A 21,878-nucleotide genomic window follows, 5' to 3' on the forward strand; every position below is an offset into this window, starting at 1 on the left:
AATAGAGTTTCGTAATCACATATATCAACCATGGCAAGCAGAGTATGTCGCTTATGAACCAATGTATGAAGGGCTTATTGAAAAATGCCATAAGGGAGAATGGAATTTGAAAGATGAAAAAGAATTTGAGTCTGCTCTTCGAATAGAAGCAGCTAAAGTAGATTTGTTTATCAACAAAAAATGTCGAGAGATAGAAACTAGGCTGAGCAGATGCCAAAACATTCTCCTACAGCAAGCATCTTCATCAGAAAGCCTTCTGGACTCAACAAGCGATGGTCTTTATGAAATTATAGCTGAAATAAAGCAGCTTTGCCATTATATCCGTACCAACTATAAAGCATTGGATAGTTTGATAAAAGAGCATGATAAACTGACAGACAAGAAGCAAAAGCAGCTTTTGGTACAAATATGCAGGACCCGTTTTCTGGATGTTCAACGACTTGATCCTATTCTGATAAAAGCACATATTTTAATGCATAGTTGCACAAAGATAAATGAAAAGGTGTCCAACATACTAAACCAAAATGATCGCCGAGTTCAATATTGGATACATCCACACAACTTAGGTCAGGTGAAGTCATTGCTGATGTTCAACTTTGAAATGGAGGATCATCCAACAACTACAACCTATCTTGACAATGATAATTTTGATATTTACTCTTCATGCTTAGAGCATGATGACGAAGCAAGAGCTATCAGTCATTATCGGACTGAGAGCTTGGCCGCACGAAACCAAATGTTCTTCAAGATAGATCAATATGGTAGCACTGCTCGCAGCAATACGAATATCTCACAAGAATATATGATAATCGAAAAAGACAAAATACAGAGTTTCTTATCGCAAACCTATTCATCGACGGATTACATACAATTTCTCAGATCCTGCAAGTTCGATCAGCATTACGTCGATAATTGTTACACACTTTTCCATACAATACAAACTGCCATATTCAGTAAAACGCTTGTGCCTAGATTATGCGTCAATTCCAAACGCTTTCTTTTCAAATCATCTCAGGACAAGGCATTTGTTTCTCTCGATACTGAAATTTGCTTTTCAAAAGAAGGCGAGAACGAAGAAAAGAACGGTTTCCCGCATGCTGTTCTAGAAGCAAACATAAACCAAATGCCTCAATGGCTATCCCAGTTAATTGATTCAAAACTCGTGTTTGAAGTGCCTCGCTTTTCAATTTTTTTGCATGGTGTAGCACAAGTTTGGGGTTCACAATTACCCCTTTTACCATGGTGGCTTTCGCAACTTGATATTGATATCCGCTCTATAACACAAGCAAAAAAATTGATGCAAGGAATGGATATGGTGAAATCACAATGCCTCGGTTCGTTTCTTGATTATGTAGAGATAGAATGTCATCGTCATTCTTTACAAAAAGAAAACTTTAGTGATCAAATTTCATCAGAGTGCGTATTAACATCCAGCTTTAGTATGAAGGGAGGATTGAGATCCCGTCATAGAGGCAGTGTTCAATCTTTTATTGACTTCTATTATGGTGGTCGCGACGATTCATCGAATGCTTATATGGTATATGATGCTGATACCGTTAAAGAAAACGACGAAGCTAGGGCCACAGTCATTGAAATGGAAGACGAAGAAAAGAAGCAGGAAAAGAAGAAAAAGAAAAAGGACAAGCCACGGGGGTATACTATTGAGCCTAAACAACATCTCGCAAATGAACGTACCTTTATTCATTGGTTACAATTCTCAGCTCTCATTTTGACAGCTGCTTTAACACTCTTGAACTTTGGCAATTATACGAGTACAATTGCAGGTGTCACTTTTTTTGGTATTTCAATGATTATTGCCATCTACGCCTATGTAAGAAATCGTTATCGTGCATATCAAATCAGTACTCGTCCGCATATAAGATATGATGATCTCTATGGACCTATCGGACTCTGCACTTTGTTTGTAGGAGCTATGGTAGTAAGTACTATTTATTTTATTTGATTGCATATATTTAATAAGTATAGCTTAATTTCGTTCTCGTATATCGAAATCCACCTTCTTCGGACACTTATCTTGGAGTCAACAATCAAACACGGAAGCAGCCTAATAATGGCACTGTATAGTCCTGCTAGTGGGTTAATGCAAAAACAGATTATTGGTCAAGTACGTTGCACTATTGAGTTAAAATATTATTGAAGCTCAATTTTAATAAACTATATCTCTTTTTCATTTATTCAGACGTTACACATTAGCTGTAGCTTTGCGGCAGGAAGGAGTAGAACATAAGTTGTCTAAAATACGGCAACATTACATGATTGTCATGTAGAACACGAAAAGTGTCATTCCACATGAAGGAAAATCAATAGATATAAGATTATTTCCTTGAAGCGATGATATATACAATAAAGAAAGAGCAATAATAGAAGTTTCAAGCGCTTGATTTAATGGCCAAGCTGATAGAACTGTTGAGAAATTAAAAGCATTTCCTGATCTATTGAAATCTAAATAAGGTAACACCGATTAATGCTACAGCTAGAGTAATCCTCTTGTCAAACATTATGATATCGATCGAACCGTTTGATAAAGTACGAAATGATGATGTTGTTTACCATTGCAGATCTGTGTAGGTATGTGGTGGTTATTGCAAAGTATAGGCCAGCATGCTACCACTTTTAAACCCAATCGTACCTTTGTTGTATTTTTTCGTCACTGCTTCTTTCCATAGGTTGTTTACTTGATCAATAAGAAACTACGATGTCAGCCGGTCTTTTTCTTTTAATCTTTCTCAAAAATGCTTTAGAAATCTTCATGATAACGTTTGACCCATACTTTAGGTGTAAAAACATCAGTATCTAATTGTTTGACAGCAGCAGAAGCTTTCAGACATTTACCAAAAAAAAAAAGTGGAAGAATCTAGTTCTCTCATAATCAGGGCGAAACGCATAGCGTCGCTTATTGTGTAATTCCATGTTGCCATCTCCATTATTTCTTTCGTCTGAAGTTTAACGCACAACAGGACTTAGTTTTTTTTTTGAACGTTTGTTCTGTAAAAGTTAAGTGCAAGAACTCAATGTTAATAGCAAACAGTTCCTCGTCAACAGCAAAATCCATAGGCTCAATTTTGCGCCTATCAATGACATGTCCTAGACCTTTTTAGCAAAGAAATTGCACGCTTGTTTTGAACATCTGTAAAACAAACTGTAATCATAAAAAGGAGACAAAAATGTCAAAGATAATTGACATATGAATGCGATCTCATTTCTGGTCCAAGTGACATCATTGTTGGACACCAAGATCTTTGGACGATATCAACTTCTCAAAAGGCAAACTCATTTTTCTATCAATTGAATTATGGCTAATTTCTATGAATTAGACCTAGCAGGAACTTTTTCTCTTATTATATTTCTGTATTAACAGACAAAGCTGAATTTCGTCTTTTTACAACCGCCAATTGTATTTTTTATAGTCCACAATTGTAACGGGCAATACTAAAGTCGCGATGCTAACGGAATTTGAATACGCCTTTTATTATCATTATTATTATTGCTAACGAGAGGTCACGATGGGTTACACTTTTTGCACTTGGAATTAGATGGTAAATAAAACTCAGGTGTCTCAGAAATAAACCAGCCGTGGTTGATTTGGTTTAAAAATAGGTTACATAGTTTTTTTAAAATACCTATTTATTCTTTCTTTTTCCTTTTTTTTTTTTTGAATTCCCTCCTTTTCTTTCTCCCTTTTCTAGATAAAAAATGAAGTTTGCTGATCAACTTAAGCAGGGTATCTTTGCTCCATGGCGCTTATCTTATATCAATTACGATGTCTTGAAAACTGAACTCAAAGCAAGACAACTTGATCATGGTTGGACTGAACAGGATGAAAAGGATTTTGTCCACCTTTTGGAAAACGAATTAGACAAGGTATATGATTTTATTTCTGCCAAATTGGGGGAAGTTGAAGCTAGAATCAGCTACTGTGAAAGAACTTTGCAAACCTTTATGAACAATCCTTCTTGGTCTTCTGAACAAAACTGGAATATCATGGACGATGCACTTACTGAAGTGTTATTTGATGTGAATGATTTGGCTAAGTTTACTCGTCTCAATTACATTGGCTTCCAAAAGATCCTTAAAAAGCACGACAAGTGGACTGGTCTTCGTCTTCAACAAAGCTTTATTCCTCAACTGCGTGCTAAACCACTTGATAAGCAACGTTTTGATGTTGCTATTGTCTATATCTCTGCTCTCCATGATCTCTGCCGTCTCCAAGGAAGACCCCGTACAGGTAATGCTGCTGCCGGTGGTGATCAAAATGCTTTTGAACGTGCCACAGCCAAGTACTGGATTCACCCTGATAACGTGACCGAAGTCAAGTCTATTATCATGTTACACCTTCCTGTCTTGATCTTTAACAAGGACAAAAAGTTTGAAGCTTCTGACTCTGCTATCTCTAGTATTTATTATGATAACGAAGACTTTGATTTGTATACTGGTCGTCTTCAACGTGATGAAGGTGCTGAAGCTATTCGTTTTCGTTGGTATGGTCCTATGGAATCCAAGAGTGTATTTATCGAACGTAAGACACACCATGCTTCTTGGTTAGACGGTGCTTCTGTCAAAGATCGTTTTAGACTCGATGTTGATGATGTCAAGAAGTTTGTAGAATATGAATTAACCCCTGAAGAGATTACGGATCGTTTACGTAGCAAGAATGTTGATGAACAAATCTGTAAAGATACCCACTTTATTGCTACTGGTGTTCAAAAGTCACTCAAGGAAAAGAATATCAAGCCTGTTCTTCGTGCCTTTTATAACCGTACAGCTTTTCAATTGCCTGGCGATCAACGTGTTAGAGTAAGTCTTGATACTGACTTGTCTTTCATACGTGAAGACAATTTGGATAAGGTACGCAGAGGTGAAGGTGAATGGCGTCGTCCTGATGTGGGTATTGACTATCCCTTCCCCTCATTGGACGAAACTGAGATTTGCCGCTTCCCTTATGCTGTTTTGGAAACCAAGCTTCAGACTCACTTGGGTCAAGAACCCCCAGAATGGTTAACCAAGTTGGTTGATTCCCATTTGGTCCATGAAGTGCCTCGTTTCTCTAAATACCTTCATGGTGCCTGTTACTTCTTCCGTGAGCGTATGCCTTTATTGCCTTGGTGGTTGCCCGAAATGGATATTGATATTCGTAAGCCCCGTGCCACCAATTTTGGTTTGACTCGTTCCAAGTCATTCAAGCCTCTTATTGATGGCCAGTACCGTCGTGCAATGGAAGCTGAAGAAAGACGTTTAAACAGCGCTGCAAAGACTGAATCTGTTCCTGGTGTCAAAGTAAATGCTGATGATGACAAAGCTGATAAAACAACCAAGCCTACACAAAATGCCAACTTTGATCTTAAGCGTCGTACACCAGCATCACAGTCTGCTCAAAACAAATAAACTTTAGATCGCCTTAGAAAAACTTATTCTCATTATCACCACCAACCCCTATTTTAATAAAAAAATATGTATATAATACTTTTTTATGATCACGCATCTTCTAAATAACGATATTCAAATCGAAATTCGGTCTTCTTGCGCTGACACCAAGCGCCTTCATAATCAAAATAGATATAAGTTCCTTGTTCATATTCATCTGTAATAGTCTTTGGTTCTTCATGGCGTTGGAACCAAGTCAAGTATTTCTTATGGAAGCGCCATGATTGCTTCTTGAGTTCTTTTGCAGCCAAGTATTGTTGGTAAGTGCCCTGTTGATAATAAAATATAAAAAACAGTGCATCCATATCAAACTTTTCAAAAAGACTTGGATTGTCAAAAATAGCCAGTGGCTGTTGGGGATAATAAGCAGGTGTCAATTGTGGTGTTTGTGCTTGATACACTTTAGGTCTAATCAACAATTCAGTATAGAGCCAAGTTAGACATGTTTACCTTTCAGAGTCTATGAGATCAGGAACAAACTGAAGACTGGCATCCAACATACGATTGGCATATTGAGAGTCTTCATTCTTGGATGCTTTTAGTTTAATTGCTTCAAAAGAAGAAGCAAGATCGGCCAAAGAGTTTGGCAGACGGGATTCAACTTCAGCACCAGGATGCTGAGACATTGGATTATCCAATGGTGATGGCAGCTAGTCAAAATGTAAGCTTATGATCATGCTCTATGAATTGGCTTACTATCTGATTGCCATTAGGTAAGTTAGTAGTTGGTAGTTCAGGAACAGTTTTCTGTTTCTCTGCTGTCGATTTTTCATTTGTGGATTTGATTTGATCTGCGATTTTGATAGGTTCTGCCCAGGCAGATGGAACAACAACACGAGGTGATTGCGCTTTAAAGGAATGAGTTGTTTGTTTGTTTATATGTGGTTACCTTTCTCCTTCTCTGAGCTAGCTACTTGAGCGTATTTCAGATTGGATGGAGCATTGTTATTGTTGTTTTCGGGTGATTTAAGCGGTGGCACACTTGTTGGTGCTTTGACCGGACTATTTACTGTAGTTGATTTCGCTAATACGGAACAAATAAATAAAATATAAAAACGAATGTATATTTACAGCTTATTGGACTATTGGATGTCAGCGTTTTTCGAGTAGAAGAAGCAAGTGAAGATGTATCATCTTCATTGTCTTTTTCTTTTGTCTTTTTCGCTGTTGGTTTTTCTTCCACTTCTGCTCATGGTTAGACTATATATGTCATATCAAATAGTTATATATACCTTCAGCTACAAAGTGATCTTCAGTGCCTACATTGTACATTTCCTCTTCTTCTTCCAAGTTCAAGTCATCATAGACAAGTTCATCTTCTTCAAAATCAGGCTCCTATAGTACACAATCAGTATGCTAATGACGCTTACTGCACATGTACCTGATTACACTCAAGATAGTATTGCACATCATCCTGAATAGCAGTGACCTATACAATTGCATGAGCATAGACATACACATAAACATGGTTGCCTTACTCTGTCAGGCGATAGCTGATCGTTTTCCAGTAATCTCAGAATAAGTTCTAAGCGATTGATATGCCATCGATCACGCTCAATAAAGTGCTCTAATTCATTTGTTCTCTCAACTTTTGAATGGTCTTTCTTTCCTTTTCTCGATGTGCCTTGCAGTGTTTCAACTTCAGCTTCAGCCATTTCAATTTGGCGTGATAATTCGTCCACAGTATTTGAAATCCAATCGCACGCGTCTGCTTTTTCTTTCTCTTTTGGATCCATTCTCTCTCGTTGCAGTAGACCTTCTTTTGAGAAAGCTTTTGTCTTCATTTCGCGCTCAACATTCTTGAATCTTTCCATTTCTGTCTCAATAAGTTTTCTATTGTCCATCAAGGCAGTTTTGTCCTTGATATCATTTGAAGACAACCATGTTTTGATTTGATCACGTAGACGCTGCAGTTTCTTAATTTCTTTCTTTAAATCTTGCTCATATTTTTCTTTTTGATTTGAATTGCTGGTGGACTGTATCTTGTCGAAAATATTGTCAAAGGTTTCGACACCTTCACTCACTTTCTTTAAGACCCGGTCGATCTCGGCTAGATCGCAATAAACAAGTGTGAATACATGGATGTCTCAGTTTTGTTTACCTTGCAATTTTTTCATCGACATATTGTTCTATACTGTTAAATTAATATTCTCTTTCTTGTCCTGTACAAACAGAAAAAAAAATAAGAGAAAGAAAAAGATATTTTCCGCAAGCCAATCTTTTCCTTATTTCTCTCTGCCTCCCCCCTCCTCTCTCTATCTCTTCACACACACCTGACTATGTGCGGGAAGAAATCCGTGTCGAACCTTATGAATTGAAAATCAGATTTCTGCCCTTCTCCAATGAATGCTCTTCGTCTGTATGTTAGCACACATTAGCTATTCAATACATTTGCATTAAAGATATACGGGTTTCTCTAAACAATACGTTGAAAACATTGCTTATTGAAACGAAAAGCTATGTATGTGGTCAGTGCTTCAGATGGTGCTACTTGGATAAAGGGAAGACTGTTCCTTTTTTTTTAAAAAAAAGTCTATTTGATGATTTGACGATGCATGTGTGTACAAAAACAACATTGGTAGTAACCCACAGTTCATTCATCACTTGCGCAATTGGATGACGATACTCATCAAGAGATGATAAAGTCTTTTGTCAGATGTGTCTTTTTGTCTACATCTGAATGTCTTGTTTTGAAAATAAGTCTAAATACCTTTTCGATAGCCAGCCAAAGAATCAAGGTACAAACAAGGTCAGTTGCTTGCATGATATTAATTTTATCAATCAAGTTGCAGGAGATCTCTAGGAAAAAAGCGAAAAAAGTGGAAAGTAATGTCCATGTCAAAAGGAAACCTTTATGAGAGCATTCGGTCCACTCTAAAGCAAACTTAGAGAATATAGACTCTTTACAGTTTATTGGATAATACATATCTTGCTTTTTTATCTTTGGTTTACATGCATTTATAGACTGAAGTTTTCTTTGTGCTTATCTGTCCAAAGCAGCTCTTTTTGGTCTCAGAAGTGCCAAGTGTTATAATAAATCTTACTCTTCTATATTTTATGCATTGAATGGCATAAGAATAAGTGCTAGTTCCCTGAATACTATCTACTGAAAAGAGTTTCTTTTATATTAATTACAGTGTATCACGAACTTTGAATGCATATTTGAAGGCAATACTCAAATCAAATCGACTTTCTTAGCTCAGTGAACTCGCTTTCTTTTCTTTAGAAGTATTTAGAGATAGTCTTATCGGATTTCGGTTGGATCAGGCCTACAATGGCTCATTCCAAAAATTTCTGATCGAGTTTTGTTTTTTTCATCACGAACCTCCATGTAAAGGCCAAATTAGGTCGTGCGCTCAAAAGGACTATTTATAAATATTATCATTAAAAACAATTTAAATACGAACCTCCGTGGATCCCCCATAGGTCAAAAAATGAATTTCACTCAAGTGCCAAACAAATGGTACCATTCGATTTCTGGGATCAAAAGAACATGTTTTAAACAGAAAAATAGGTTGCTTTGATAGTCTGGTTGTCGAGCAATGGCGCATCAAATATTGGTATGCTTAAGCTGTGTTTCGACCATCCTCAAGTGTTTTTGCTCTAAGGGTCATATAAAACTTGGTAACTATAAGACCTTGGAAGATAGCATGTGCTATACAGAGCATCAAAGAATCTATAGAAATAGAAACATGGTCGATTTATCATGCAAATGTGGGTTAATGTACATAGGACATACAAAATAGCTGGCAACTTCAATTCTTCTTGCCGCTGCATCAACACTACAAAGACCTGGTCACAAGTTGCTGCTCGAAACACTGTGTCCTGGCGTAGCCCTTCGCCTAGCACGAACACTCCATCAGCCACTAACTACACAACCTCCTTATCTAACTCTCGATGAGCATCAGCCTTAGATGTTACTTTTACCAGCACTATCACACCTTTTATTGTTGGGCTCGAACAAGACAGTATCTTGATCGACATCACCAACATCCGAGATGTTAACCGCAAACACCTATCATTTTTTCGGCACCCTGCTTGTAGAGCGAAAGTACTTGCAACACAGATTCATCGAAACTTGCTGGGACCTTGAGTCACCCATATGTCAGGCATTGTTGAATGAAGGATTAACTCTTGATGATAAAACAGTAATCAAAGGTTATTGCAGTCTTCCAGCAAACACAAAGATTGTCAGAGTAAAGGTTGAGCGCCTTCCTTTGTTCATCCCCTACGTTTGCGTGAACAAATGGTAGAACGTTTTTCCCATTTCGGTGAAGTCTTGGATGCTGGGCTTCACATGGATGGTAGTGTCTTTTTCGGACAAGGCTATGTAGTCCTTAACCTGAACAAGCCCCATCCTACTGACCCTCAAACTCTTAGCAGAGTTATTGACTGGGTTGATAAAGAGAGAGATATTCTTCTTACTTGGGACGAAATGCCCCCTTCTGTCGTTTCTGTCAAAAGTATGACTACTGCCGAGCTGATTGCGTTGAATTGACCAACAGCCGCCAATGTTTCAATTGCAACGAACGTAGCCATATAAGCAGGGATTGTCCTCGTAGAAGTCATGGCAATGGGCTTCCACCCAACAAACGTGAAGTTGAGGAAACTATAGCTGCAATGATCGGCAATTCCCTAATGAGACCCGATCAAACTCTTAAGACTAAGCGAAGCAATCAGCCGGTACAAAAGGACAAAATGGGTTTAGGCAATCCTCCTAGTAATTCTCCAGGAGATGAAACTTACACCCAACACTAATTTAAAAAATATGACTCAAAAACAGCTACAGATAGCCACACTTAACTGTCGTGGCCTCATCAAAGCGCATGATTCAACAAAACGTTCCTTATTCTTTCGATTTATACGCTCTACTCAATCTGACATATTTTGCTTCCAAGAGACCCATGCCAATTCCTTAAAATCTAAATCTATACTCGATACAATGCTTCAGGCGAAATCCAGTATATGGACTGAACATTGCGGCATTGTATCATTCAATCCCAACTATGCTATTCAACAACATGAAGAGATCACTGCTCAAGACAATAGATGCATCCTTGCTTCTGTCTCTGGCACTCAAGATCCTTCTTCTCCTATAATGTACATCATTAATATTTATGCCCCTGCTGAGAGAACCGGTAGACTCCACTTCTTTAGAAGTTTAGCTGCCAACCAAGCTCTTATGACCCAATTACGTTCTTCCACCGTCCCAACCATCATCGTTGGTGATTCCAATTATGACATTCACAAACAATCAAACATAGACGCAGATTGGGCCACTCTACTGTCTGCACTATACCATAATTGTTTTGAACATGAACTGCTACCAACCTTTGTTGGCACCACCGGTAATCGTAGCCATATTGATTGCATTTTTTGTTCATCACCACATGCATCTAATATCAAATCCATGTCACAATCCTTTGTTAAGTACAGTTGGACGGATCATGCTCTACTGACGATCCATTATCAGCTTTCTTCAGCCGCAATGGGAAAGGGATCCTGGAAGGGTAATCCATTTTTGGCAAAATTGGCTGCTTTTCGAGAGGGTCTTACGGATCACATAACAAAACATATTGAGCAAGAAAACCTACTTGATCCAAACTCTGATAAATCCGCTGAGGACATTTGGGATCAACTAAAAGCACAAGTCAAGTTATACACTCGAAGTTTTCAGTTAGATAGGCTCAATTGGAGAACGAAAACCATTAAGCGTTTACAATCGAAACGAAACAGAATTCTTTGAGAGTATAAAAATGCAGCTATATTGTCGTCTTTGTTACATTCAGTAGAACCCTTACTTAGTACACTACAAGAAGAGATGGCTGCAATTGATCGGTTGAAAGCAGGCAAAGTCTGGCGTGAAAAAGGAGAAAAATCTGTTGGCTATCTTAAACGATTGGCTACCACTCGTTCTTCTCAAAGGTCAATTCTTGCACTTTGAGACCCTCAGACTCAGACTCTTGTCTCCACTACTGCAAGCCTAACTGCTGTCATGGTTGACTTTTACAAGACTTTGTACAAGCCTGACCGCATCAAGTTAAGGGATGTACGATCATTATTGAGTTCTACCCGCCGGCAAATTACTACTGAGCAAGCATCAACATTGATCAATCCGTTCACTTGGGATTAAATATTAGATGCAAGCAAACGCTCTCCTCGAAAAAGTACCAACACCGTCACAATGATCTGTCGAACTATGGACCTTATTCCACGCAATAATTACACATACATGTCTAGCTCGATTGATTATCTTCTGCTACCTCTCTCTGTAGTCGTCCGTCTCTTTACCTCTCATATTTTGTCTCCGAAACTACGGTCTCTTCCTGTTTCTGCTCTATATACCTATCATCCTCAAGGACATTTCCTCCGACCCATTGTAGAGGCTAATATCTCTCGAGATTTGTTCTTTGTCAACCGAAAGTTTCTTAGAGCGGTGAATGATGGTAGATGCCAACTGGAGCCCTTTTTCCAACGATGCCTTGCCCCCTCTTCCCTTGACCTTTACAGTCCTGTCTACGTACCAGCAATCAAGCGCTCTACTGGATTTTACTCTTTTATCCATGTCTTGCACCTATCAGTTACAGATCCTCAATTTGATACCTTTCAATATGCTCGACGTTCTTTTAAAGCCGCATTGGTAAAGGCATCTATGCAGGGATCTGTTGGTCAATCTTCTGTCTCTCCTTCTGCCTGGAAGCTCTTTTGGTGCATGACTTTTACCAGAGTACAGCGTAACACTATTTACCGTTTGCTAACTGGGAAAGTTCCTACCAAATCCCTTCTCTTCAACATGGCTCTTTCCACTGCTCCTACCCTACTTTGTTCCTTTTGTCAAGAAGTTGAAACTGTCTTCCACTTTTTCTTTCGATGCCCCCAAAAATTTATCTTCTGGGATATTGTTATTCGTAAATTTCTTTGGCCTGGTACCTCTATTGATGATATCTCCTCAGCTCTTCAATCCTTAGATTCCAACAAAATCAACGTCAACAATTCTTGTCCGATTGAAGTCGAAATGTTACTTGTCATTGCTTTCTCAGAACTTTGGAAAGCTCATTGGACTCATATGCATCGAAGAGAGCCCTTCCTTGCAAGTATAGCATTCAGTCAAACCCTCCGGGCAGTTGGCCGCCGCGCTGCTGAAGAGACAAATTGTCTCGACTGATTCCTCCATCTCTCCTTCTTCTTTTCATCATTGTTTTGCTTGTTTTTAACTTTTATATGGTCCTTGTCTCATTTTTAATTTTATTTTATCTCTTTTAACTTTATAATAACTCATTGTCGAGCACCTCTTTTTTGTAGCCCTATCGCGCTACAAAATACGTATGGCAAATAAAATCTAAAAAAAAAATCGAACTTTTGCTGAGAACTGCATAAAGACGCAACTATTTGGCTTTGGTGTAATAACAAAAGTTGTAGATCTCTGCTTTTTGAGCGTTTTGATACAATAAGCGCAGCAAATTTACTGCCAAAATATTGAGTAAATGTGTGAAAATGTCTACGAGGTTTCTCACTTATATCTCATCATTTCTACAATATAATTGGCAAGCAAACACATTCATCAAAAATCAGAGCGTCTGGCACTTATTTTGAGTATTTAAGCTTGACAGTAGCTCTACTTTTCGTCTTGTAACGTCAAAAAGAAGATTAGAAGTTGTCAAATTTGATTTTTTCATGAATAATCCCCTTTGGATCGAAGGCCATTTGCGTGTTTTTTTACAAGTTGCTTTTTTTTTTTGTCCAAATGAGTTCCAAAGATACCATGGATGTTAGCAAACATAGCTTGTCGGTATTTAAAGCATTTATAAATATTCTTTATACTACCTTTATATGTCTATGAAAAAGAAGAAGGTTTGTATCGATTGTTGTCTTTTTTGCTATCAAAGCATTCATTTGTATGTCTCTAATACACAAATAAGGTATGTACTACCAAGCTGATTATCTAAACAAAATACTCCATTGACTCTTGTTTCTGAACTCTTCCATTTGATATATATATATATATATATATATATGAATTTTATTCTATTTTGTTTTACACTATCACTTTTTTTTCTTGTTCAACAGCTTTGACTGTCACTTCTAAGAGCTTATTGAGTCTAGTAATCATGGATCTAGGATCATCTAAAACACCAGCAGCACATAGAGCATTATCGTAAATCTGTTCGGTCACCAATTTGGCCAAGTCTGGATTTGTTTGACGAATGTTAAATAAACCCTTCATCACAGGATGATCAGGATTGATTTCTAGAAGAGTAGGATCAGAAGGTGTTTCTTCCATTCTTGCTGAGCCTTGCATCATTTGCATCATTTTTCTCATAGCAGGACTTTCATGCTCAAGCACTATTCAACTGGATAAGTAATGTGAAACATATGCATCCAACTCACCAATGGCAGGGAAAGTGGCCAAACGGCGGGAGACATTGACACCTTTGACAACATCACGGCCCAAACTCTTCTCGATCCATTGGGCAAGATCTTTAGCATCTGTATCAGACAAAGAAGCGCTCGAATCTTCACGGCCAATTTGCAATAAAGGATCTGAAGCAGCTTCAGGCGAATCGGCAGAAACAAGCTCATAACCTTGGAATTCCTTTAAGTGGTTCACAACAAACTCGTCTACGGTTTCATACAAGTACAACAGTTCCACATTGTTCTTCTTGAACATTTCCGTATAAGGGCTTTCTTCAGCATATTTACGCTTAGGTGTCAACAAGTAATAGATACGTTTTTGTCCTTTTTGGCTACGGCTAGCATAATCTTCTAAACTAATCATGCTACCATTTTCTGACTTGCTGCTTTCAAATCTCAATAATTTACCGATTTCTCGCTTATGCATAGCATCTGTACAGGCACCTTCCTTGATAAATTGCCCATAATCCAAAAAGAATTCATTGTATTTCTTGGGATCTCTTTTCGCTTCCGTATCAAGCCATTTGAGTACTTTGGATGTCATGACCATACGAAGGCGAGATAAGATATTGTCTTGCAACAATTCACGAGAGACATTCAATGGAATATCTTCAGAATCAACAACACCCTTAATGAAACGCAAATAAGGAGGCAAAATGCCAGCAGATTCAGGTTGAATCAATACTTTACGAGAATATAAAGAAACACCAGGTTTTGTTTGTTCACCCAGCAATTCCATGTGCTTTTCAGGGATATAGAGTACTGAAGAAATAGACAGAGGGGAGTCTGTCTTGAAGTGCAATGTGTATTGAGGATCATCCCAGGCATTAGCAATGAAGCGATAGAATTGTGTGTGTTCTTCAGGTGTGACACTGTTGCGATCTTTTGTCCACAAAGCATCTACAGTGTTGACTTCTTTGCCATTCAAGTAAATGGGGAATCCAACAAAGCTATTTAGGCATTATGAGAGGTATGCTCATATACATGTTACAACCTACTTGGAGTATTTCTTGATGATAGAATCAATTTCAATTTCAGAAGCATAGGTTTTGGAATCTTCTCGAAGTTCAATTATGATCTTGGTACCAACAGCCACATTCTCTGCTTCAGCAACAGTATAAGATCCTTGACCATCAGTAGTCCAACAATAGCCCTTGGATCCAGGAAGAGCAGACTTTGTATATACTTTGATCTTCTGACCAACCATAAACTATAACCCAAATTGATAAACAACCCTGCATCCCATAAGAATACTTACAGTTGAATAGAAACCAACACCAAATTGACCAATGATGTTTTCTTTAGCGCCTTTAGCACTATCCTTTTCCATTTTTTCCATGAACTTCTTTGAGCCTGAACTAGCAATGGTACCCAAGTTGGCATTGAGTTCTTCCAATGTCATACCGATACCAAAATCTTGGATAATGAATTGGTTTTTTTCTTGGTTTAATTCAATACGGATTTCCAAAGGCTTTCCGCTGTCTACATCGGCTTCTGTTGCTTGTGTTTGACGAAGTTTTTCAAGTGCATCAGCAGCATTGGAAATAAGTTCACTAAAGAAATTGTTACGTTTTTTGATGAGACAACCACATCCAACTTACCGAACAAAAATCTCCTTTTCAGAATAAAGTGAATTGGCTACAATGTCTAATAATCGTTTGGTTTCTGTTTTGAATTCATGGATTTCTTCTTGTCCTGTAACAACTTCGTCGTTTGAGTCGATGGTATGCTAATAATTCATGAGTATGTTTGCTTTTTTTTTCAACTGCTTTTACCTCAGAAACATCAGTACTATATGCTCTTGATAAAGCATATTTTCCAATAGAGTAACCAGTGGAAGCAGTTGCTGTACGAATGACAGCAGGTTGAGACTAGAAAAGAAAAAAAAAGAGTGAGTTGACAAGTAGATTGCATTGCGGCTGGTATAGTTACCAAAAGTTTCTTGGTAGTTCTGAGAGTTGACTGTTTAATCAAAGGAACCACTGCTGAACGGATTAAAGGTCTAAACATGGTCTCTAACAAAAAAAAAAAAGACAAGATGCCGTTGCGCACATCTCCAGGGCAACCAAAAACATAGAAACCGGTTCAAACTCCGTTCGAAGTTGAAAAAAAAAAAAAAAAAAAAAAAAACCTTCAAGTGAAAAGATATACTTTTTACTCATTTATTTGAAAGCGAAACATCTATCCTAAAAGCAAAAATACACTCGCTCCTCCTTCTTTTGCATTCAAACAAATAAAATGAAAGGAGTTTTTTTTAATATCAAGATATAAACAAACCTTCAATGGTGTCATCTAGTGGTTTTGTTGTTGGTAATATTCAATTTTTGACATCTCAAAGTTGCTTAAAAAGTATAAAAAAGAATTTTAAAAAGCGAATCGTTGTTTTTAATTTGCCTCCGGGGGCTTTTACACACTCTTTTTTTTTTCTCTATCAACCATGTCTACTCAATCTGCTGGCAAGCTCATCAAGCACTTGATCGCTAAAAATGGACCTATGACAACACAATCCTTATTCACACATATCCCAAATCATCCTGAACAACTTGTCAGCAAGACATATTTGAAACAAAAAGTTCTCAAGTCACTTGAAGGAGAAGGTGTTTTACATAAAAAGATCAACCGTGATTCAACATTATCAAAGCCTGTTTGGGAATGGAACTTTACAAGCGCAGAAGATATTCAAAAATACAAAAAGTTGTAAATAAGAACCCTTATTTTAATATGAAAAAAAGCAATAAAAAAACATTTTAAATATAAATATATATATACATCAGAGAAGTTGGATTTCACAACTCAAACCGTAATGATCTAAATATAAAACACAGCATCAGTATCTAGTCTATATGTACAATTGAATACTTTACCTGAAATTTGTGTAAACCCAGTGTTTTTCTTTTCTTCATCAGTCATTTGATCATTTTCTTCAACCCAGAATTTCTCTACTCGAGGTGACTGCAATTTAGCCACAGTAGCATAACGAGGAGCCAAAAAGATACGATCAATACTTTGGACAGTCATCAAGACATCCCAATTGGTCAATACAGTTTCTGCAGGTACCAATTCGCCTTGATTGCTCACTTTGTAGTCACCGAATGTGACAGGATGGTAGCCATAATGATCATAAACAATGTCAGTCAAATTGTCTAGTTTCCAAGGATGTTCGAACCAGCGACCATCCGAATTGCTTTTAAGGACACCTGTACCACGGATTACGTCTACCATTTTGACATATTCGGGTGAACTTTCTTTTGAGGGTTGAGTGATGGGCCTTTCTTTAGAATGAACAGCAGCATCCACATTCAAATCACCTACAACCATAATGGGATCTTGGTTGTTGTCTTGACGACTGGTATCATAAATAAATTGGTGAAGAATGGCAAATTGAGAGAGACGAATGGCAGTATCATCTTCATTGATGACATTGTTCAAATCATAAGAAGCTTGTGTATGAGTTGTATAAAGATGGATTTTTCTGGTTGCGTTTAATTCAATATGAGCATGCAATGCACCTTTGATAGACAACCTATTGGACTGTTAATACCTTTGTATGTATGCTACTCTATTGTACCAATCACTGTGTTGTCCACGAGGATATTCAATCACATCTGCTTGTCTGATAGGGAAGCGAGAGACAATCAAAAGACCACCGTCTACACCAATATTCCAAGGATATTTACGTGGTGACTCAACATGATAATTGAACCCTAATTTACGAGCTGATGTGATAAGGCGGTCTTTTCTTTTGGAAGCAAACGCAAAGGATTCCTGAAAGCAAATGACATCATATTCGGGTAAAATGTATTTTTCAATGTAAGCCAGACGATCGTCTTTATAGTCAGACCAATTATTCTTAATCAGAGGGGGACGCATAAAGATATTGAGTGTCAAGAATCGGGCAGTAGAGTTGGTTGTTTTGTCAGGAAACACAGGGGCAGGATAATTGCTAGCTGAGAAAAAGATGGAGCAAAACAACAGGAAACTGAAGAGGACCAAAGAAAAGAATGAAAGCACAATCAAGGCTAGTCGATGCTTAGCTAAAAAGGAAGGAAGAACAAAACGAGGACGTTCGGGTAAACGATCTGTAATTGCAAAATAATAATACGACCAACAAGAAACGGAAGAAGTGGATGAAATGCTACTACCACTACTTGTAGTAGAAGCTGTTCTCCTATGCCGTCTTCCCAAACTAAAAATGGACCTACCACTACTACTGCCACTATTATGGATGGTCGGTAAATAAATTGGCTGATGCGTATTCCATTGAGGTATCTGGCGTAGCCAATTAAAAAATCTTCCAAAAGCCGTTTTGGCTGGTGGGTAGAGTTCATAAGGTGGTGGGTTACTTTGTACACTAACTACACTTGCTTCATAGGAACGCATTCTACGATTCTCTTGGTCTTGTTCTCCTTCCGAAACAGTGGGCTCTTCTTCTTCGTCATGATAGGGTTCAGTTGGCATAGGAACCTCGGCTTCTTGTTCGCTATCTCTTCTATCTATAGTTGGCACTGCTGGTACAGAACTCATATTTTTAATAACAACAAAAAAACACTGGAGAAAAAAGAAAGAAAACCATTTCAAGCCAATAATTCCCATTTTTAGCTAATTTGCGTTTGGACTCCGCATCAAGGTGTCCAACCACAGTGAATAGCATAGGCAGATGTGATTTCTTTGGATAGTATGCACTTTATTTATTTATAAGCAAATGAGGTCTTTCTTTCATAATCTTGAGAATAGCTTGACCAAATAAGCCATTCGCCCATGAAAACCAGGAACGGGTATAGCCATTATTATCGTTGTTATGATAAACATTGACAGATTCATGAATCAACCCCGTTTTATCAGTTGAATTCAGTATAATCTCCAAAGCTTGTTTGATTTCATTGTCATCTGAAGATGTAAGGATCTATTCATATTGAGAGATATGTCTTGTGTTTGGTCTACTTACTCTGACAATTTGTGACATTGGCCAAGCAAAATTCAAGCCAACCTGAAACACTTGAGTTACAAGTACATAAATTTAAAAGGAACTTACGTGAGGTCCACCAATGCCTGACCCACGAGGTCCTGAGAAATAATAGGGATTGTCCTTTGATAAAACAAGCTTTCGTGTGTTTTGATAAATCGTATCATTTTGATCTAAGAATCCAATCAAGCTTAAAGACAAAAGCGAAGGTATATTGGCATCATCCATGATTAAAGCAGAACCATAGCCATCAACTTCATCTACACTTGTGTTAGACATTTCATTTTGAATCTGTATGACTTACAGGCAAATATTTGACCATAAGTAGGATGTTTCACAAGACCATATTTGTACACAGCTTCACGAATGTCCTTAGAGAGTTGTGACGTTTCGGTTGCCAGGTTTTGAATTTTACTGTCATTACGCGCAAAAGAAGATGACAACAGCTGTGATAAATGACCTAATTCGACAGATAACATTGCATTTCCTGGTATAAAGAAGGGAAAGACAGTAGCGTCGTCTGAAGGTCTAAACAAGCTCTTGACCATACCTGTGTATTTTACAGGCTGACCACGACCATTTAAGAATTGAGTTTCAGTAGGTCTGTCAGCTTTTTGAAAAAAAGTATATTGTGGATGCAAGGGTTCACCTAAAATAGTGTTAATATATGTATATGCTCCTTTATTGCTTACCTGTGTTAGTATCAAACGTAGGTTGCTGTTCCATTTTGATTGTAGCAAGAATAGAGTCAACAGCATCAAGCCACACAGTATTGTTAACAAATGAATCATCACCAGTATTTGCCCAATACTGGTAAGACAATCCCATAAAGGAAGCAAGGGAATCAATCTCCCATTTGTTTTCAAACACTAAAAGAAAAAAGGAGATCAGCGATGATGTTGGAAAAAAATCGTTTCCTTGCCTCCTTCTTGTAACACAATATCGCGCTTGGATAAAGGAGATTGAATGTGTTGAGAAAGCACGTCAATATCTTCTGGTTGCTTAAAAGCATTGGCATAAGGATCAAGTGTGATAAATTGAGCTTGCATGTAGATTGCACCCAAGAAAAGCCGCTTTAAGTTACCATCTTGCTTGATATAGTCAATGTAAGGTAATAACTGGTTTGCAGAATCACGCAACCACATCGCATTAATATCACCTGTAATCACATAGGACAATGGAAGACAGGTATCCTGAGTATTCAAGCAAGCAGTCTTAGCAATGGTAGTATCAAGGGTATTGGGAAAAGTATTGGTAAACAATCGAGCCAAATCTAGATTTGTAATCTACAACTGGATGAAATGACATTTATTCCTGATGTATGTACGACCTACAGATGCATACCTTTGACGTAATATTGGAAATGACAGATTCTATGACTGTACTAGTAAACTTTCGGCATACTTCTACAGGTCTTTGGAAAGGAAGCCCCAATACACCACCACTTTCTGGCCCATGAAAGACTCGAGCATATCTAAAGAACTAAATCTATAGGAACATTTACAATCTTACTTACTCTGAATAGTCTGGACAAGAAGTATTAGACATAAAAAGTAAAATGTAAAAGATGACAAAACAAAAAAAAGAAAAGAAGAGAAAAGAAGAGTGTATAAATAGTGGTATAAAATACATTTAGAAAAAAAGGGATGATGGAAAAAGAAAGAGGAAGCTAAATCTTGTTATGCGGTGATTTATGCATAGATACATATATAAATGATGATAATTTACTGTCATAACAAACACAAGATTGTTTATTTATTTAAACTGTAATCTTCCAAAATACAACCTTGCGTAGAATATTACGAACTAATGCTTGTATCAAAGGTTGCAAATAATCAATCAGTTTATAAGCTATAGGTGACTTGCTCTTCCAAAGTGCATAAAATACAATCAAAAAAATAGCCGAATTTGCCATTAAGTGTTTGAGTAGGATCTTGATGATGCGCCATACACTCCATTTGTCTTCTTCTCTTAGTTGTATACTCTGTCGAAGTCTGTCAATTTGCTCCGTTAAAGCAGTAACTTCTGTCTGTAGTTTTTCTAGTGCTCGATCAGTTTTTTTAGGGGATGAAGTAGAAGAAGATGAAGAGTTGAATGATTTCTTTCTTGGTGTCGGATTTGAAGATTGAGGCAGTGCTAGTTTCTTTTTGTTATGACTGCTGGGTGTAGGTAAAGTATGGTAAGGTGATTCTCTTGGTGAAGATAACTGTAAATTAGCTGTGACAGCAGCTACTTCACGGTCTATCGTGTCTGCTTCTGATGTGATGTCGTCTAAGCGATTCTTTTGTTCTAGTACCCATTGCCCAGTATGGGAATGTCCGGGGGAAGTCACAGGTGTAATTGGATACTCATTATTAAAATAATTGCATGAAGCAGGAGGTGAGTTGATGATGTTCTCCTTCAACAGTTGATCAGCCTCAATTTGATTGAGAAAATGCTGTTGCAATTCGAATTCTGCAGGATCATAAGCATCTTGAAAAAAGTCTAAACAAACTGATTGAGTTTATGCATCATTGGAATAAATATTACCATTTTCTTTATCGTTTTTGTCATCATATTCTAGGCTTTGTAAAGCTTTTTTCAAGAATTCTGATTGCCCATGGCGAGGATATCGATGAAGAAGCTATGAATGATGTATGAGAAAATATGAAAATGCAAATCTTTTTGTGCTACCTCTGCCAAGAGTTGAATGAGAGAGTCAATGTATAGTTTTTGTGCTTCAATAGGGCTGATGCCTTTCATACGGCTCCATGCTTTCCTGTACAATGCATTAGTATAAGCTTTATGTGCATGAAATGATATTACCACTTAGCATAATCTACCATTTGTCGTGAAGAAGGTCTAGGTATATTGATATCACCCTCTGTTGCTTGCTTGTATAGACCATAGAATTGTAGTTTATCTGCTGCAGTAGGTTGTAGTATACTATCTGGCGGTATTGCGCGAACAATAGACAAAGCATGACTAAAACGCAACTGAGTAGTGTATGGACTATTCATATTGAAAGAGGAAAAGGAAAAAAAAAATTAAGTACCCCACATTTATAACAAAAAGATAAAAG

The 21,878-nt window shown here is 37.6% G+C and overlaps 7 protein-coding genes across 7 annotated transcripts; 2 read left to right on the forward strand and 5 right to left on the reverse strand.

Annotated features, from left to right (window-relative positions):
- Nucleotides 1–61: 61 nt before the first annotated feature.
- B0P05DRAFT_573420 (VTC domain-containing protein) lies at nucleotides 62–2,085 on the forward strand (the record flags this gene model as incomplete). Its single annotated transcript, XM_051581509.1, has 2 exons — nucleotides 62–1,939; nucleotides 1,987–2,085. 2 exons carry the CDS (start codon nucleotides 62–64, stop codon nucleotides 2,083–2,085), a joined length of 1,977 nt encoding a protein of 658 aa, XP_051432662.1.
- A 1,577-nt stretch (nucleotides 2,086–3,662) lies between these two features.
- B0P05DRAFT_550883 (VTC domain-containing protein) lies at nucleotides 3,663–5,647 on the forward strand. Its single transcript, XM_051579294.1, has one exon. It carries the CDS (start codon nucleotides 3,715–3,717, stop codon nucleotides 5,401–5,403), a length of 1,689 nt encoding a protein of 562 aa, XP_051432663.1. The 5' UTR covers nucleotides 3,663–3,714; the 3' UTR covers nucleotides 5,404–5,647.
- Nucleotides 5,493–7,565, reverse strand: B0P05DRAFT_580526 (Not1 N-terminal domain, CCR4-Not complex component-domain-containing protein; the record flags this gene model as incomplete). Its single annotated transcript, XM_051582028.1, has 7 exons — nucleotides 5,493–5,850; nucleotides 5,893–6,059; nucleotides 6,184–6,290; nucleotides 6,675–6,777; nucleotides 6,824–6,871; nucleotides 6,921–7,492; nucleotides 7,544–7,565. The coding sequence occupies 7 exons, from the start codon at nucleotides 7,563–7,565 to the stop codon at nucleotides 5,493–5,495; spliced, it is 1,377 nt and encodes a 458-aa protein (XP_051432664.1).
- Nucleotides 7,566–13,431: 5,866 nt separating this feature from the next.
- B0P05DRAFT_598451 (Hsp90 protein-domain-containing protein) lies at nucleotides 13,432–15,883 on the reverse strand. The gene is made up of 7 exons (XM_051583177.1): nucleotides 15,787–15,883; nucleotides 15,630–15,725; nucleotides 15,456–15,583; nucleotides 15,113–15,407; nucleotides 14,853–15,064; nucleotides 13,831–14,804; nucleotides 13,432–13,785 (listed from the first exon to the last, which is right to left on the reverse strand). The coding sequence occupies exons 1-7, from the start codon at nucleotides 15,862–15,864 to the stop codon at nucleotides 13,478–13,480; spliced, it is 2,091 nt and encodes a 696-aa protein (XP_051432665.1). The 5' UTR covers nucleotides 15,865–15,883; the 3' UTR covers nucleotides 13,432–13,477.
- Nucleotides 15,884–16,599: 716 nt separating this feature from the next.
- B0P05DRAFT_550902 (Endonuclease/exonuclease/phosphatase) lies at nucleotides 16,600–18,402 on the reverse strand. Its single transcript, XM_051579295.1, has 3 exons — nucleotides 17,423–18,402; nucleotides 16,719–17,377; nucleotides 16,600–16,662 (listed from the first exon to the last, which is right to left on the reverse strand). Exons 1-3 carry the CDS (start codon nucleotides 18,376–18,378, stop codon nucleotides 16,625–16,627), a joined length of 1,653 nt encoding a protein of 550 aa, XP_051432666.1. The 5' UTR covers nucleotides 18,379–18,402; the 3' UTR covers nucleotides 16,600–16,624.
- A 118-nt stretch (nucleotides 18,403–18,520) lies between these two features.
- On the reverse strand, nucleotides 18,521–20,484 carry B0P05DRAFT_513999 (uncharacterized protein). Its single transcript, XM_051575665.1, has 8 exons — nucleotides 20,334–20,484; nucleotides 20,162–20,291; nucleotides 19,740–20,103; nucleotides 19,510–19,686; nucleotides 19,122–19,466; nucleotides 18,887–19,077; nucleotides 18,800–18,841; nucleotides 18,521–18,757 (listed from the first exon to the last, which is right to left on the reverse strand). The coding sequence occupies exons 1-8, from the start codon at nucleotides 20,447–20,449 to the stop codon at nucleotides 18,539–18,541; spliced, it is 1,584 nt and encodes a 527-aa protein (XP_051432667.1). The 5' UTR covers nucleotides 20,450–20,484; the 3' UTR covers nucleotides 18,521–18,538.
- A 56-nt stretch (nucleotides 20,485–20,540) lies between these two features.
- On the reverse strand, nucleotides 20,541–21,854 carry B0P05DRAFT_550913 (acyl CoA binding protein-domain-containing protein). Its single transcript, XM_051579296.1, has 4 exons — nucleotides 21,623–21,854; nucleotides 21,491–21,575; nucleotides 21,347–21,440; nucleotides 20,541–21,301 (listed from the first exon to the last, which is right to left on the reverse strand). Exons 1-4 carry the CDS (start codon nucleotides 21,814–21,816, stop codon nucleotides 20,577–20,579), a joined length of 1,098 nt encoding a protein of 365 aa, XP_051432668.1. The 5' UTR covers nucleotides 21,817–21,854; the 3' UTR covers nucleotides 20,541–20,576.
- Between the last annotated feature and the right edge of the window lie 24 nt (nucleotides 21,855–21,878).

Source organism: Gilbertella persicaria, assembly GCF_025201335.1.
Source record: "Gilbertella persicaria strain CBS 190.32 chromosome Unknown B0P05scaffold_33, whole genome shotgun sequence".
NCBI classification, from domain to species: domain Eukaryota; kingdom Fungi; phylum Mucoromycota; class Mucoromycetes; order Mucorales; family Choanephoraceae; genus Gilbertella; species Gilbertella persicaria.